The sequence below is a fragment of the Microtus oregoni genome, unplaced genomic scaffold (genome assembly GCF_018167655.1).
Source record: "Microtus oregoni isolate MIOR12 unplaced genomic scaffold, Mior012 000020F_ref0000438, whole genome shotgun sequence".
Taxonomy (NCBI): Eukaryota; Metazoa; Chordata; class Mammalia; order Rodentia; family Cricetidae; genus Microtus; species Microtus oregoni.
Window position 1 is genome coordinate 12,560,841 of NW_024543079.1, and position 17,844 is coordinate 12,578,684.

General features: G+C 38.3%; 1 protein-coding gene across 1 annotated transcript in view; it reads left to right on the forward strand.

The window, feature by feature from the left end:
* Rbl1 (RB transcriptional corepressor like 1) overlaps nt 1-17,844 on the forward strand; it is a 60,897-nt gene extending 43,053 nt beyond the window's left edge. The window contains exons 18-22 of the mRNA XM_041670413.1: nt 1,026-1,097; nt 1,877-1,955; nt 4,850-4,998; nt 11,903-12,067; nt 15,948-17,844. Of these exons, the coding sequence (XP_041526347.1) occupies nt 1,026-1,097; nt 1,877-1,955; nt 4,850-4,998; nt 11,903-12,067; nt 15,948-16,118 (636 nt within the window). The 3' untranslated portion in view covers nt 16,119-17,844. The remainder of the gene's footprint in view (nt 1-1,025; nt 1,098-1,876; nt 1,956-4,849; nt 4,999-11,902; nt 12,068-15,947) is intronic.

Below are 17,844 nucleotides of genomic sequence, written 5' to 3' on the forward strand. Positions count from 1 at the left end.
TCACAACCATCTGTAATGAGGTCTAGTGCCCTCTTCTGGCCTGCAGACATACACACAGACAGAATATTGTATACATAATATAAATAAATATTTAAAAAATAAAATAAAATTGATATATAGGAGCTGGAAAAATGGCTCAGTGGGTATGAGTACTGCTTGCTCTTCAGAATAACCTGGATTCAATTTTTAGCACCCACATGGCTGTTTACAACCTCCTGTAACTCTAGTTCTAGGGGATTTCATGTCTTCTTCTGGCTTCCTTGGTCCCCAGATGTGCATTTGGAACATAGACATTCACGTAGACAAAACACTCATACATATAAAATTTAAAAAATCTCTGTACAGAGTGTTGATAAATCCTTTAACTAAAATTATTTGTGTTTTTCCAGAAATCTTTCAGAATTGAGGCTTTTCCACTTCTAAGTCATCATTATAGAAAATGGGTTCAGTGCTAATGGACAGTGAGTGAATTAGGGAAGGATTAACGGAAGCTGATGTTGTGATAACAGATAACAGAATGGATTCCTCTTTGGGTCACTGATCTGTTTCCTTTCCTTAGACCTCCTGTGACTTCTGAGTATTAGAACCCCTTGCAAACTGTCTTAAAACCTTCAAATCTAATTCCACAATAACTACGCAGTTCTCTCATTTCTGTCCGATAGTAGGTGGTTAATTTCCTTTTAAAAAAGTACTTAAAAGTAATAAAGCCAGAAACTGCAGGGGGTTTAGCAGGTCTGTGTTTTCTTCTGCTGTTTTTTGTAAAAATTCATTTTCAATATAGTTCTATCATACTAGTTCTAGTGCTTTTTGATTAATGAAACTGTTAACTGTGTCCCCACAGGCCACAAACCCTGAACTTTAAAGATAGCAAAAATCATAAATTTATGTGGTTTTTAGTCATGGATTGGACTGGGGTTAATGGCTTTCTGCAAGACTGCTCTCAATAACAAGCTGTAATTGAAGTTTTTGTTTAGAGCCATTTTTTCTTTCAATAACAATTGATATTTGTAATTTTTTTCCCCTAGGTAACAAAAGAAGAAAGAACTTTTCAAGAAATAATGAAAAGTTATAGGAATCAGCCCCAAGCTAATAGTCACGTGAGTTACAGTATTTTTACTACTGTCCAAAAATAAATTTTTGTGCCATTTCCTTGCTGACAAGTCATAAGAAGTAGTTGCGTGATAGTTTTACTATAGTTTGGATATTCTGGTTAGTGAATGCCAGTAATTGCAAGAAATACTTTTGTTAAAGGACCGTGTAAATAGAAGCCAGGAAATCTGACTCTGATTCATCCATATCATGCATATATTTTCACAAATCCTGGGGTAACTGCTGTTCATTTTAGGAGGAGACATTTTTCACTATAAACCTAGCAAAAGATTCGTATATATCTTTTATTATATATAATGATAATATTTCATTATTTGTTTGTTGGGTTTTATTTTGTTTTGGTTTTTGAGACAGTGTCATTATGTAGCTCTAGCTGGCCAGGAACTAACTATATGGACCAGGTTGGACTCAAATTCACCAAGATCCACCTGCCTTTGCTTCCTGAGTGCTGGGATTAAAGGTGTGCATCACCACACTTGACTAGTAATAATCTGTTTTCCTTCCTTCCTTCCTTGTTTGTTTGTTTGTTTTGTTATTTCAAGACAGGGTTTTTCTGTGTAGCCTTGGCTGTCCTTAAACTTGCTCCAGGCTTCCCTTGATCCCCAGTGCTGGGATTAAAGGCATGCACCACCACTGCCCGGCCAATTTTAACTCCTGATGATAACAACCCATCTGAGAATTATTTAACTGACTTTATTTTGCTATTGTTTAGATTTTAAATTGTATCTCTTTGTGACTGAGTGATCCTTCCCCCTCTGGCTTGTAGGTGTATAGGAGTGTTCTCTTGAAAAGTATTCCAAGAGAAGTTGTGGCATACAGTGGTGATTGTGAAATGACAGACGGAGGTAAGCTATCCAACTTAATATGTTATACCTAATAAATCTTGGACTGCAATATAGTAGGTATCATATGTGGACTCATAATGTAGGAGAAGTGAGCAATGCTCTCTCACTGTTTTTAAAGATTTGTTTATTTGTGTGTGTGTGTCAGAGAGAGAGGGGGAGAGAGAGAGAGAGAGAGAGAGAGAGAGAGAGAGAGAGACTGACTGACTGACTGTAGGTGCCTGTGGAGGCCAGAAGAGGGTGTTGGGATTCCCTAAAATGGTGTTACAGGCTTTCTCCTTAAGTGCTTTCAGAATATTGTCTCATAGCAGCAGGAAGGGTTAACAAAAACAGTGTACTAGGATTTAAACTTTGACGATCTCAGTCAACAGTCCTGTTGTGCTAAGTTTTTGTGGTAGCAACATACCTGAGAGAAACCATTTTTAAAAAGGGAAGGAAAAAAGACAAGATGGGTTCAGAGCTAATTGTTCCATGGTCAACTGACTTCATTATTTCTGGGTTGTCAGGAGGCAAACGTCATAGTGGGTAACAGTAGATAGGAAATGGGAGGACCTTGGGACTGACTATAACTAAAGGCCCACCTCCCAGGACTTTCCTCCTTTAACTAGGCCATATCTCCTAAAATTGTCACTGCCTCCCAAAATAGTGCCACCTGCTGGGAGTCAAGGTTTTAACTGTGAGCCTATGGGATACATTTCAGGTGTAAACCATTTAATAATCTTTCAGAATTTGACTATTCAAGATTTGTAGGCCACATTTACTTCTTTTTACTTAAGCATATTATTCCTGAGGTAGTGCAAAATACATAAAATATAAATCAGGAGGAGCAGCAAAAGCCCCTGGATTCCTTACCTATTTTGTGGACTTTGTTTGCTTTTGTTTTTTTGAGACAAGAGTGCTAGCCCAGGCTGATCTCACACTTCTTGTGGATCAGAGGATAACCTTGCAATTCTAATTCTTCCATCTCCTGAGCACTGGGATTATTGTGGCACCATGCAGTTTATGGGATGCTGAGATTGAATCCAGGACTTGGAATATGCTAGACAAACACTCCACCAACTGAGCTACAGCTGTACCCCAGAAATTACTTTTGAAAAAGCATACCCAGGGACTAGAGAGATGATGACTTAGTGGTCAAGAGTGCAAACTGGGCAGGCAGTGGTGGTGCATGCCTTCATTCTCGGCACTCGGGAGGCAGAGGCAGACGGATCTTTGTGAGTTCAAGGCCAGCCTGGTCTACAAGAGCTAGTTGAGGAGAGGCTCCAAAGCTACACAGAGAAACCTTGTCTCAGAAAACCAAAAAAGGAAAAAAAGAGTGGTGCAAACTGATCTTGCAGAGCACCCACATGGCTGCTTATGTCCAGCAGCTGCCTCGCTGGCCCTGCCTTCTTTGTCTTTAAGCAGCAGGCATTACAGTCTGTCTTCTCTATCTAAAGACTAATGGCAGTCTGTACAGATGCACCAGATGCAGTCGTTGAGAAGTCCCTTAAACTGGACGTAGATTTCCCTAACGTGCTCCAAACAGTCCCCATGAGACATAGTACTGCTCCCCTTATGGTCTTTCCTCAAATGTTGTATGTCATCCTGGGATGTACAACTGTGTGTCTACTCATAACTGTGGGATGGTTTTCCTTCTTCTTTTCCACTTGCACATTGTTTGATAGATATACAAAATTCTAGGGTCTTACAAATTGTTTTATAGATATACAAAATTCAAGCAAGCAAATGTGACAATTTCTTGTCAAAATTAATGACAACAATTTTGTTACTCAGGTCTTGTCTTCCAGTTTAATTTTTTTTTTAAATTTTTTTTAATATTTATTTATTATGTGTACAATGTTCTGTGTCTATGCCTGCAGGCCAGAAGAGGGCACCAGACCTCATTACAGATGGTTGTGAGCCACCATGTGGTTGCTGGGAATTGAACTCAGGACCTTTGGAAGAGCAGGCAATGCTCTTAACCACTGAGCCATCTCTCCAGCCCCTCCAGTTTAATTTTTGAATGGTATTTTGTTTTGTTATAAATCCTATAAAGCAGCACAAAAATAAGACTTATTTAACAGAAAAATGTTTTGCCTTAAAATATATGAAGCGACTATTTCAAGACAATGGAATAGGTAATCCTTATCTCTGGCCCATATGCCTTTTTCTTTTTATTTATTTATTTATTTATTTTTTGGTTTTTCAAGACAGGGTTTCTCTGTGGCTTTGGAGCCTATCCTGGAACTAGCTCTTGTAGACCAGGCTGGTCTCAAACTCACAGAGATCCGCCTGCCTCTGCCTCCCGAGTGCTGGGATTAAAGGCGTGCGCCACCACTGCCCGCATATGCCTTTTTCTTAACCTGTGAATTTATGCCTTGCCTTTTTAGAGTCCTTCCACCTTCTTCAGATCACCAGTATAAACATCTACAGGCCTTCTTGTACTCTGAAGTTCAGGATTTCTTTTTTTACTGCCACACATTTGAAGAGTAGTTTAAGACCTAATCAGATCTGGTTCCCCTTTAATAAAGGCCAGCAGAGACACTGAGCTCAAAAACTACTCTTGTGAAATGTGTTTTCTGAACTTCTATTAGAGAAAAGAATGCACATTCAGACCACACAATTGCATTTTTCTACATTCTAATTGGATTTTTTATTAACAAAGTCTCATAGTATATCCCAGGCTAGCTTGGACTCTTGATTCTCTGACTTCAGCATTCCAATTGCTGGGATTACAGGCATGGGCCACTACACTCCCAGTTTGATTTGTAAAGTGTGCAGATAGATTTTTTCTAAAAATATTAATTGCTTTTTACAAGGATTTGTATTTCTTTTTAATTTTGTTATAAGGAATGTAATCCAAGTCACTAATATAATATTATAGCATACCTATCACAATGATAAATTCTTCTTAACAGACATAGAAGATGCCACAAAGACACCCAACTGTTCCAGTGAACCAGTGAAAGAGGAAAGAGGTGATCTTATCAAATTCTACAACACAATATATGTAGGAAGAGTGAAGTCATTTGCATTGAAGTATGACTTGTCCAATCAAGACCATATAGTAAGTTTTTAAAAATAATTTATTTATTTTATTTGCATTGGCATTTTGGCTGCATGTATGTCTGTAAGGTTGTCAGACCTTGGAGTTAACAGACAGTAGTGAGTTGCCATGTAGATGCTGGGACTTGAACCCAGGTCCTCGGGAAGAGCAATCAGTGTTCTTAACCACTGAGCAATCTCTCCAACCCCTGAATATAAATATTTTTGGTCTCTTCTTCAACCATGGCAGATAGTTTTGCCGGGTAGAGTAATTTATGTCATGGACTTTTTAGAACTTTTGACTGCATTTCTCCAGGCTCATCTGGCTTTCAAAGTTTCTGTTGAGAAGTTAGCTATTATTCTGATGTTTTTCTTTTATCTATTACTTGTATTTTTTTTTCTCTTTCAGCTTTCTGGTGTGTATATGTAATTAATCTTATCAATAAAAACCAGTAGTCAGATATCAGAGTAAAAATCTGAAAGATCAGAGAAGCAGAGGAGCAGCTGCCAGTTGCTTCCTACTTCTGCTGTTCCTCTGTCCAAAAAGGCCTTGATCCCCTCTCTGCCCCACCTTATCACCTCCTGTCTCCTCTCTATAGTCCTCTAGACCTCTGTGGTTAAATAGTGACTTGCTCTGCCCTCTGACTCCAAGCAAGCTTTATTTGTCAGAACACAAACAAAATATCACAAAACATTTTCCCTTTTTTGTCTAAATAAAAAGTGAAGGTTTTAACTAACATTGAAAAACTATATACAATAACTATATACAATTATATACATTGAATAATTACATTAATAATGTCTAGTCCATAGCATTTGACAAATTCAGAGAAAATACTCCATTATCTATCCTATCTTGGTGAGTCCAATGTATTGTACCTAATTTACTTTTTATCCTATCTTGCATTACCATCCCAAAACTATCCTTTTATGTCTCTCAACCTTATATATTTTACACCTCTTTTGTGAGTTTCTTTTCTGAGTCTAGTAACAAGGAAAATTATAACTATGTAGCGAAGTACATAGTGATTAATAAAAACTCAGAGACGGATATTGGGGTTCAACTTGAAGACCAGAAAAGCAAAGCAGTCAACTGCTGGCTCTTAACCTGAAAATGGTGATCCTGCCTCCAGGAACCTCAGAATGAGACAGACTGAAAACTCTCTCTTCCCGTCTTGAAATCTTCTCTAGTTCTGGGATTAAGGGCATGCACCACTACCGCCTGGTTTCTATGGCAAGCTAGTGTGGCTTCTGGGATTAAAGATGTGTATCATTGTGACTACTGGGATTAAAGGTATGTGTCATTGCTGCCTGGTCTGTAAGGTTGGCCAATGTGGCTGTTTTACTTTTCTGATCCTAAGGCAAGCTTTAACTAAAAAAAAAAAATACAAATGAAACACCACTACACTTTCCCTTTTTATCTAAAATAAAAAAGAAGGCTATAACTAATGTGAGAAAAATTATATACAATAAGTACAGTAACTATGCATAGGCAATAAATACATCAACAATGTCTAGTCCATTTGCATTTGACAATTTCAGAGATAATAGACCATAGCTAAATCTTGTACCTAATTTACTTTCTATCATAACTTACTTTCTGTATCAGGTAAATAGGGAGAACTATAATTATCTAGGCTTCAGCTCCCTCAGAGACCCAAGAAGGAAATAATATTAACTGAGTAAGCAGAATGTGCAGGCAAGTGACTTCCAAAAAGTGTGAGTAATGACAGAAACAGCTGACTGCCTGGACTATCACCCAGGGTTCCTCTGTAGCATTGGGGCATCCATCTTCGGTTTACAGACCTAGAATATCCGACAGATTTTTCTGTGAAGCAGGATTTTTTTTTTTTTTAATATTTTATGGTTTATTTAACTTTATTTTTTATGTGCATTGGTACAAAGGTGTTAGATCCCCTGCAACTGGATCTTCAGACAGTTGTGAGCTGCCATGTGGGTGCTGGGAATTGAACCCGGGTCCTTTGGAAGAGCAGTCAGTACTCTTAACCACTGAGCCATCTCTCCAGCCCCAAGTGAAGCAGGATTTTTGAAGGGCTTTCTTATCTTGTCTTGGTAAAGTTCTTCAGTTATTTTCTTTTGTGTCCTGCTTTGTCCAGTTTGGACAGTTTACTGTCGTCAGTCAAGGCAAGAGGAGTATTTTGCCCAGTGGTTAACTTTTGCTACAAACAAAGTCAACTCCATATAGAGTTTCGTTGATGCCCATCATTTTCCCTGAAGTAGATTAGTGCTGCTAGGAGTAGACATGTCTCATTTTCATTAAAAAAAAAAAAAAGAAAGAAAAGAACCTATGTTATTAAAACATTTTTAATGCCATATTCTGTAGACCTCTGAAGTGTTTGAAGACCACCTGTCTAAAATATATCTCTGTTTGAGCTAGAAAACATATCTAACTTGACTATATGTTTGGTTGCTAGTTACTAACCTGCATTTCTTCTTTTTCTTTTTTTTTCTTTTTTTTTTTTTTTTTTTTGGTTTTTCGAGACAGGGTTTCTCTGTGGTTTTGGAGCCTGTCCTGGAACTAGCTCTTGTAGACCAGGCTGGCCTCGAACTCACAGAGATCCGCCTGCCTCTGCCTCCCGAGTGCTGGGATTAAAGGCGTGCGCCACCACCGCCCGGCCCTGCATTTCTTTATTATCCTAAATAATTTGTAATAATAACTTTCAAGGACTAGAAATTTGCATTACATTGATAAATGAGCTGTATAGGTACATTGAACAAGAGTAGGAACATGTACAGTATGATTCAATAATCTACCCTTTTATCCTAGTTCTCTATCCCCTTTTTTTTCTTTCTTTTTTTTTTTTTTTTTTTTTGAGACAGGGTTTCTCTATGTAACTTTGGAACCTATCCTGGAACTCGCTCTGTAGACCAGGTGGGCCTCGAGCTCAAAGAGATTTCCCCCTGCCTTTGCTTCCTGAGTGCTGGGATTAAAGGCTTGCACCACCACCTCCCGCTTCCCCTTTTTCTTTTTAGAACAAGATCCCTGAATCTAATCTTCTTTGTTCAGCTTTTTTCCTGACCATGACCAATAGCAATTTATAATCAAACTCTCTAAATAATGACAAATGTCCATAACCCATTGACTAACCAAAACCCACCCACCCTACCTTTTGGGAATGTGGGCCTCATATCCTTTAAGTTACTTTGTGCTGTTTGGGGGAAACAGCATCTTTAGTGGACCCTGCCACAAAAATTGGGATAATTGGCAAGTCCTAGGAAAGCTAACTATATCATTGTTGTCCAGTCTCTATAATGGGAAAGTTCAGGGCTTATCTCAAGTTCTGGCTAGAGTAGTCTGTGAGGCTGGAAATTGTCCTGAGCAGTTTATAGTCTAAAGCCTATCTTTGGGTGGCTTGTCAGTTTAGTGGCATTACCAAAGTTCTGGTGGAATCATCATTGTGGGGCCCTGTCCTCCTTTTGGAGACTTTAGAAGTCACTGTTAGGTATGGTCATGGTTCACTGTAGAAAGCTTAAAAAAACATTTGAAATGTTTTAATAGTAGATCTCAAAAAGATTAAAGGACCATAATGTGTTATGTACATTCCGAGTGCAGAAACTTAATTCCTAGTTACCTGATCTTCAAACTCAAAATGATGTACAGGAAGCTAGATGAAACTTTTTTTCTAAAATTAGTACTCTACATAACTATTAATACCATGACAAAAAGTTAAAGTGTGTGTGTGTGTGTGTGTGTGTGTTGGGTTGTTTTGTTTTGGTTTTTGGTTTTTTATTTGTTTGTTTGTTTTTTCAAAACAGAGTTTCTCTGTGTAACAGTCCTGACTGTCCTGGAACTCACTTTGTGGACTAGACTGGCCTTGACCTCACTGAGATCCACCTGTTCTGCCTCCCAAGTGCTGGAATTAAAAGCATGCACCACCACCACCTGGCAAATTTTATAAATTTTGAGATAATATTTATGTCTTAATAAAAGTTTTAAAGAGTCAAAATAAAACCAAAGAATTATGTGATTAGTGGCAATAGAATAGTTCTTTAATTTTGTTTTTCTTCTGTCCCATATCAGGTAGCTCTTCTGACATGAGACAGAGATTATAAATTTTACTCTAAGAAGCATGCTTGGGTTTAGAGAAGGAGAGAGCCACACTCCAACTCCAAAGCCAGCTTTAATTTTTAATTGAACTGAGACTACAAAAAGACCATTTGTATTTTATGCTTATAGAGAACAGCAGAAACATTTGGGATAACTTATAAAATTTTATCCTGTTAGAAATGTTTTTTGTGTTTTTGGGGTTTTTTTTTTTTGTTTTTGTTTTTGTTTTTTCGAGACAGGGTTTCTCTGTAGCTTAGGAGCCTGTCCTGGAGCTAGCTCTTGTAGACCAGGCTGGCCTTGAACTCACAGAGATCTGCCAGCCTATGCCTCCCGAGTGCTGGGATTATGGGTGTGCGCCACCACCGCTCGGCTTTTAGAAATGTGATATACCAATAGGCTAATTTACTCTTTTTCTTAGGACATTTTCTCTGGATGATTCATAGTTTTATTCAGATGTCTTGTTTGTCCAGTGGTCTTCAGATTCCTTGGCTGGATGCCTTCATTCTCTTGGAAGGACAAAAACAAAGCCCTGCTCCAACCCTAACTTTGAGGAGTTTCCCTTTTGGCAAGTTTTATCTCATCAAATGAAAATCATTTGTTAGTCTTACAAGTTAGTTTAGATTGATTAGTCACACTGGTTGATGAACTATCACCTCTTCTAATCAAGAGGTCTCTCTTGTTCAAATCTAATCTTTATGATATTTGCTTTATGGTTTCTCTTGAAATTTTTGTTTTATCTTCTAAAACTGTTCTCTCATCCAGAGCAGTATGGTTTTCCAGGCATGAGGTCCTTTAATTGCTCTGGGGAGGAGTTTCCTCCACAGTGACAGGGAATGATTGGACCAAATTTGACATGGGGGCCTGTGAGAGGCCCCTCAAGGTGTTGCCAATGGCAAAGGGTTACCTTGTCTGTCCTTTGTTAATCTGCATTCATTGGTCCAATGTCAGGCTTTGCTTCACCCTTCTACATACTCCAGAAGTCAAGGGCCTTCTGTTTGGATTAGAAGCATTGTTTCTGGGAATGCCCTGTCTACAATCCCTTTTTAGGTGTGCCACAGTTAAAACACTTGACATTTTGATTTTTCTTTAAGCCTTTGTAAATCACCTCTTCCTATCCAAGCATCATTTTGGTTATGAGATTCAATATTAATTAACTGTATCTTGGATTCATTCCTCTGTAGGTGATGATCTTGCCTTCAAAGGCCTAATTACTCTTTTGCATTGTGAATTAGCATTTTCAAAAGCCAAAGGCTCAATTACTATTTGTCTAGCTTCTGAATTTGATAACATTCTTTTTACAGCTGAAGTCTCTCTCTCTAACAAGTCAGCAAAGGTTTCTTTGGGGCCCTGTGTAATATAACACAACAGCTTTCATTCCTTTTTTCTTGTGTATTTAGTGTGTTGATTATGATATGCCTTGGGGAGTTTCTTTTCTGGTCTTGTCTGGTTGAGGTTCTGTGTGCTTCTTGTATCTATATGGGTGTGTCTTTTCTTAGTTTGGGGAAGTTTTCTCTCATCTTGTTGAAGATCTGGTCTGTGCCATTGACCTACATTCTCTTCCTTCATTGTGTCTCTAGTCAAAGATTTGGTGTTTTCATGGTTTACCATAGTTCCTGTATAATCCTTTTGTTGTGGGGTATACATCAGAGAAAACTGCTTAGACATGGGTTTAAGCCAATAGAAAAGCTTTGTCAGCCAGCTGGCTACTACAGTGGGTGTTTGGGATCCCAAGCCTTTTTCTCAGGGTGAGCTTTTAACCACAAAAACCATATCCTGGATTGACACATGTCAGTTAATCGGAACAGTTAGCCAAAAGAGGAACTACAGAAACCCAAAAGCAAGGTTAGTGCATTTAGAGACTTTTCCAGAACTGTGGGCTTGTTGGGTTAGGTCTTGTTTTAGTTTTGACAGATGGTGCTATCTGTGTGCTGAGTTTTACAGCCTGAATGGTATTTCCATCATGGAGTCAGTTGTGCTAAGGTCTGGGGGCCTACCAACATCTGGGACTCTATTAACACCTTTATATATTTTTAAAAAACATTTTAGTATTCTTTGCTTACATGATCTAATTCCTCTATTTTGTCTTTGAGGCCTGATAGTCTAGCGTCTACTTGATCTGTTCTACTTGTCAGACTTTCCTTTGAATTTTCTAATTGGAATATTGAGTTTTTCAATTCCATTTTCATTTCAGCCTGAGCTTTCTTCAGTGTTTCTCTTTATTGAACCCAGTTTTCAAATCCTGGACTGCATTTGTCATTTCATTCAACCTGTTTGTGATTTCTTGGGCATTACTTAGAAATGTCTTGTCTTTATGTTCATCTTTATCAGTCAATAAAACTTGGTTGTGGTTTGTTTTTGTTTCTGTGGTGGTAAAAGGGTTTTTTTTTTTTTTAAATGATACTTGGAATTAAACGAGCCTCAAGTCCTGTTCTTACCTTCATAGTATGAACACAGGAGTCTACATGTTCCTGGTTTACCATTCCTAGTAATTTGTCCCAATTGTTCGTTGTTTGTTTTTTGTTTTGTTTTGTTTTGGAAAGGCAGAGCCCAGGCTAGCTTAGAACTGATATACTCCTGCCTCAGCTCCCGAGTACTGGCATTACAGACATGCCAGTGTGCCCTGCTTACCCGGATTCTTTAAATCTAGTTATAGGATTTCTTGGATGATCCAAGAAGGTAAGTTTTAGCTTGCCTCTTAATAGTTGATAGAAACAGTGAGTAATAACCTTTTTTTCCCTTTTTCAGTTATAAATTAGTTCTTAAAATGTAGTTATCTTTTAACAAAGAATTACTGTTATAAGAATAAAAATTTTTTTTATTCTTTTGTCTTAAAAATATGATTTCTGGATTATTTTAGATGGATGCTCCACCCCTCTCTCCTTTCCCACATATTAAGCAGCAGCCGGGTTCCCCACGCCGCATTTCCCAGCAGCATTCCATTTATGTTTCACCACACAAAAATGGATCCGGCCTCACCCCCAGGAGCGCTCTGCTGTACAAGTTCAATGGCAGCCCTTCTAAGGTAAGGTGCACACACTCTTCGCTGTAGAGCAGCTCACGTACATACTTGTTCAGTGTTGGATTTCAAGTTAGAATTTTCAAGTAACTGTGCAAAGTTGGAATTCAAGTAACTTTACCTCTTAAAACTGACTTCAGTTTACCAATTCAGCATTCATTAATCTTTTTGTTCCAAAGTTACCACTAATAAAATATAAGCTAGGGGGCTGGAGAGATGGCTCAGTTGTTAAGAGCACTGGCTGCTCTTTCAGAGGTTCTGAGTTCAATTCCCAGCAACCACATGGTGGCTCACAATCATCTGTAATGAGATCTGGCGTCCTCTTCTGGTGTGCAGACATACATGGAGGCAGAGTGTTGTATACATAAGAAATAAGTAAATCTTTAAAAAAAAAATAAAATATAAGCTACTAACTGTGGCATGCTTTGTATGACCAGAAACACTACTATTAAAGTAGGCATGATGGTACATGCCTGTAATTCCAGCACTCAGCTCTTGAACAGTCTGGGAAGTGGGGCTAAAGAGGGATACTTGGACCTGTTTTAGGGGGAGGACATTTTTTGGAAAGATTGTTAACAACATGGACAGACACAATATTGTGTGGGAGAGCCGAGGAGAGTTCAGACCTGTCAGGCAGGAAGGAGATGGGCTTCTTATAGGACTCTAGAGAATCGGGTTCCCTGCTTCTCTAGCACAGGGCAGGAGAGTGGGTGAGGAACAGGATACATGACAACCAATACCCCTTTGATGTATCCTCCAAGCCTGCACATTCAACATCTCAATTTAAAAAATCTCAGGCACCTTTAAGTATGTTCTTCACAAAGAACAAACACTACCAATAGGGTGCCTGTTGGTATGTGTAGGAGGGGAGGGGCTGCTACACTTATTGTGGCCTGAGCAGCAATCTGATCTGCATTCTACTAATACCAAGGCAGGAAGATTTTGATTTAGGTCCAGCCTGGACTATGCAGTAAGATACTATCTTCCCAAAATAAGCAGTTTGTTTAGTTCCGCAGACGTTTCTCACTGGTAAGGAGCTTGCCAAGCATAACTGGTCCCTGGGTTTTATCCTAGTACCACAAAGAGAGAAGAAAAGGAAAAGAGAGCATGGCATTCAGTTGATACAGGCTTTTTGTTTGTTGGCTGGTATTTCAAGATAGGTTTCTCTGTCTAACAGCCTTGGCTTTCTTGGAATTTTCTTTGTAGGCCACACTGGCCTCGAACTCACAGAGAACACCTGCCTCTGCTTTCTGAGTGCTGGGATTAAAGGTGTGCACCACCACTGCCTGGCTAGTTGATATAGCTTAATCCATTGCTACCCATATAACGTTTCAGGGACTGTTAAGATGTCTGGTTTTGTGTTGTTTTTCGAAACAAAGTGCTGTGTACAGCACTGGCTGTTCTTGAACTCACTCTGTAGACCAGGCTGGCCTCAAATTCAGAGATCTGCCTGCCTCTGCCTCCCAAGTGCTGGGATTAAAGGCGTCCACCACCACCTTTTTTTTTAAAGATTTTTTAAAATTAATTTTTACTTTATTATGTTATGTGAGTGTTTTGGCAGTGTGTATGTATGTCTATGCACTACTTGTGTGCATGTTGCCCTTGGAGGCTAGAAGATGGCATCAGATCCCTTGGAAATGGAGTTTTGGACAGTTATGAGCTACCATGTAGGTGCTGGGAATTAAATCCTGGTTCCTTTGGAAGAGCAACTAGTGCTGTTAACCACTGAGCCATCTCTCTGACCCCTGTTTGTTTGGTGTGTTTTGTTTTGCTTTGCTTTTAAAAGTCTCTCTAATAAATTGTCCAAACTGCCCTCATTCTGAGGTTATAAAACATGCTTATATGAGAATGTTAATTTAAAGTATGACTTTGAATATTAAGATTGGTGGCAGTCAGGTCAGTGAAAAGTTACAAAACAAGGGCCTCCTCTTATGTCTGCTTTTATGAAGATACTAACTCCATCTTCACTCTGTACTCTGATGGAGGCATCTCAGAGATAAGCTTTTTCAGTATTTCTGAGACCACACGGAAGCTTCGAAAGTTTCCAAAAGCCGTTACATATTATTTGGACAAATTCTGAGTGTTGGTGCAATAACAGCTCCTTAACTCCTTGATTTCTTGTTTGGTTCCACACTTACTGAGGTCTTACTGTACTTGTCAAAGAAAATTGACCAAGGTGAAACTTTTATTGCCTCCTCCAAAGTTTATTTCCCATTAATAGTGTTTAGATATGGAATCCAAGGCAGTGATTCCAAAGCCATAGTCAAAATCACTCGGGGAGCTTGCTGAACATCAGTACTGCCCTCCAAGTTTGTGGAATTACAAGAGCTAGCAGGCAGGTCCAGACAACTGGGATGCAGTTTCTGGAACCACTTCTTGTGTGCCTATAACATCAGAATCACCTGGGATGACTCACAGACCCCCACACCAGTCTTTACATTATCAGGATCCCTAGACAAGCAGTAAGCACATCTAAGTTTAAAAGCATTACTGTGTTAATCCAGGCATAGCAGTGCAGCAGTCAGAGGCAGGCGGACTTCTAGTAGTTCAAGGCCAACTTGGGCTATATAATGAGACCCTGTCTCAGAGGAAAAAAAAAACACCAATAAATTGACTCTGAAGGTTAATGCCCTCCCACCAAGCCTGATGACCTGAGTTATATCCCTGGGACCTATATGATAGAAGAGATGACTCCTGTAAATTGTCCTTTGATGCCCACGTATGTGCCCTGACATGTGTATCTGTCCCTCCCACAGAGACATACTCCAAAATTTTTTAAAATATATAATGTATCTTATATACATATATGAGGGGCTGGAGAGATGGCTCAGAGGTTAAGAGCATTGCCTGCTCTTCCAAAGGTCCTGAGTTCAATTCCCAGCAACCACATGGTGGCTCACAACCATCTGTAATGGGGTCTGGTGCCCTCTTCTGGCCTGCAGGCATACATACAGAGAGAATATTGTATACATAATAAATAAATATTAAAAAAAAAGAAAAAAGAAATACATATATGAATATAACCACCATATAATATATAGTATATAGCATATAGTATATAATATAGTTTATCATATGTACTATATAATGTTATACTATATATACGTTTTGCGTGCGTGCGTGTGTGTGTGTGTGTGTGTGTGTGTGTGTGTGTATACACTCTTTCAGAGGACCTAAGTTCAATTCCCAGCACCTCATGGTGGCTCACAACCATTTCTAATGCCAGTCTTAGAGGAATCTGACACTCTTTTCTGGCCTCTGTGTGCACCAGGAGTACACATGGTAGATGTGCTGACAAAGCATTCATACACATTAAAAAATCAATAATAAATGAAAAGATTTTAAAAACAAACAAGCATAAAATGTTGGTTGCAGCTGGTCAGAAAGTGTAGTGAGGAAAACTACTTGCTGCACAATCTTGATGTCTGAATTCTGTCTCAGAAAGCCACACTGGAGGGGAAGGACCAACTCCCAAAAGTTGTTCTCTGACCCCTGTACACGTCATGTCAGTAATTTGCCCTATATACACCACACACACACACACACACACACACACACACAAATAAATAAATACAACAAGTACTACTAGGCCCTACTCAAAACATCTGACTCAGAAAGTGGATGGTAAAGCTTGTAGATTTGCATTTCTAGCATCAGCTTCTCGGTGCCTCTGCTCCCTCTGTCTGGAGGCTCCCTGTTGAGAACTACTGTTCAAAGGTACATCATCTTTTAAAACCACTCAGGAAACTACCCGTTCAAAACATAATCTCTATATCAGTGCTTAGGCTAGGGTAGAAGATAGAAAGGAGAAAGGTGGTTAACTTAGTTCATTACTTATCATTTCTCTTTTTTTCTATCTTTTACACATGACCTCTTGTTTTTGTAGAGTTTGAAAGATATCAACAACATGATAAGGCAAGGTGATCAGAAAACCAAGAAGCGCGTAATAGCCATCAGTGGAGATGCAGAATCACCTGCCAAACGTCTCTGCCAAGAGAATGATGATGTTTTACTTAAGCGACTACAAGATGTTGTCAGTGAAAGAGCAAATCACTAATGACACTCCTTTTTCTGACCAAAGCACTTTGGTGTTGTTCTAAAGAAAGTTTGGGGGCTCCATTCTTCACACTTTTATCACTGGGTTATACCAAAACTTGCACCAAAAGCAAGTTGTTTTTTTTTTAAGAAACTTTTATTCAAGATGTATCTGACAGACATGTATTTTCAGTTAGATTAGAAGAGAAATTTTAAGTGCCTTTATAAATGTTAATATTTTTAAAAATTTTTGTTCCTTGGGTTACTTTTTAGGATGAATTAAGGAGAAACTATTTTTTAGCTTTTTTTTCAAAATGATCAAATGTCTTCTATACTTTTTAATATGAGGTCAGTGAGTCTTTGAGATGCTTGTACTGTCTGCCCATGTCAAAGGCCAGGTTAGTGCCCACAATATGTGGTCTCAGTGATGCACCAGCCTGCCTTGGGCCTACTGTAGTAACTGCCATCATGCTAGGCTATCTGTCCCTTTGTCTTCTTATTAAGTACAAGCAGCTTTGTACCTGAATCCCTGCACTGCCCCACTCCTTGCTTTCCAGTCCTGAGCCCTCTTAGCCTGATGTTACAACTCAATGAAAGGGACATTTGTTCCATTTTTAAAACTACTATATATTTTTGATTTTCATGATATTACCTTAATTATTATATGTGATTGTATTCAGTCAGTTCTTAAAATTGTATTATATGTGATTGTATTCAGTCAGTTCTTAAAATTGTATTATATGTGATTGTATTCAGTAGTTCTTAAAATAAGAAACTGTTTCTTAATCTAGTAGAATAAAATTCCGATAAATAAGAAATTAAATTTCATTAGTAAAGTAGCATTATGATAAAATCATTCATTCTTGTTGTGTACAGTGGGACACGTCTATACTTCCAGCAGCACAGGAGGATTGCTATGAATATCAGACCAGCCTGGCTATATAGCAGGTTCCAAAGGAACTTGGGCTACCTAGCAAGATCCTTACTCAAAAAGATCAATTTTCATTCTCATTTATTTAATTTCCTGAAACTATTTGAAGCTCTCACGTTAGTATCACTTAATGCCTTATAATCAGAATGTTTCAGTTCAAGAGCTGAACCTTTTCTTTGCCTCTCATATCACTCTTTGTCCCGATAATTATGGTTTCTCGCGAGTTTTCCACCGGGGTTTAACTCCTGGAATCCCCTTGATGATCTTTTCACACTGGAGGTATAGCCTTCTAAAGAATCAGGTCTTTAGTGTTCACCTTTTCTTGTGTGTTTCTAGAATCTGAGAGGATGGGAATAAGCCATTCTTAATTAATTTCTAGATGATGTGTCAGTATAAATACTTTAGCTGCAAACTTATTTTTTAAAATATTAAGTGTTAACCTGGCAGTCTAGCTCAACATAATGTTTAACTTTTCCAAATTAATTAATTTGAATTAGTCCAAGATTTGACTGCCAATTAATGATGAATGGTGACCAAACTTTATTTTTTAAATTTTAAAAGGAGATTTGGGTTATGTTTTGTTTTTCTGAAAATTGTATTCTTATGTTTTGTGTAGTATCTACACATGCTATAATAAGCCAAATAATAGTCTGTCTTGAATCCTTGTACATATTTCTATGTAGCTATAACTACTGTATCACTTTCATTATTAATGTACAAAATATAAATGTGGATTTATTCAATGACTGTTTAAAAAGTTCAGACATGTCTTTACCAATTTTCAGAACTTCGTATTAATGTACATAAAATAGTTAAT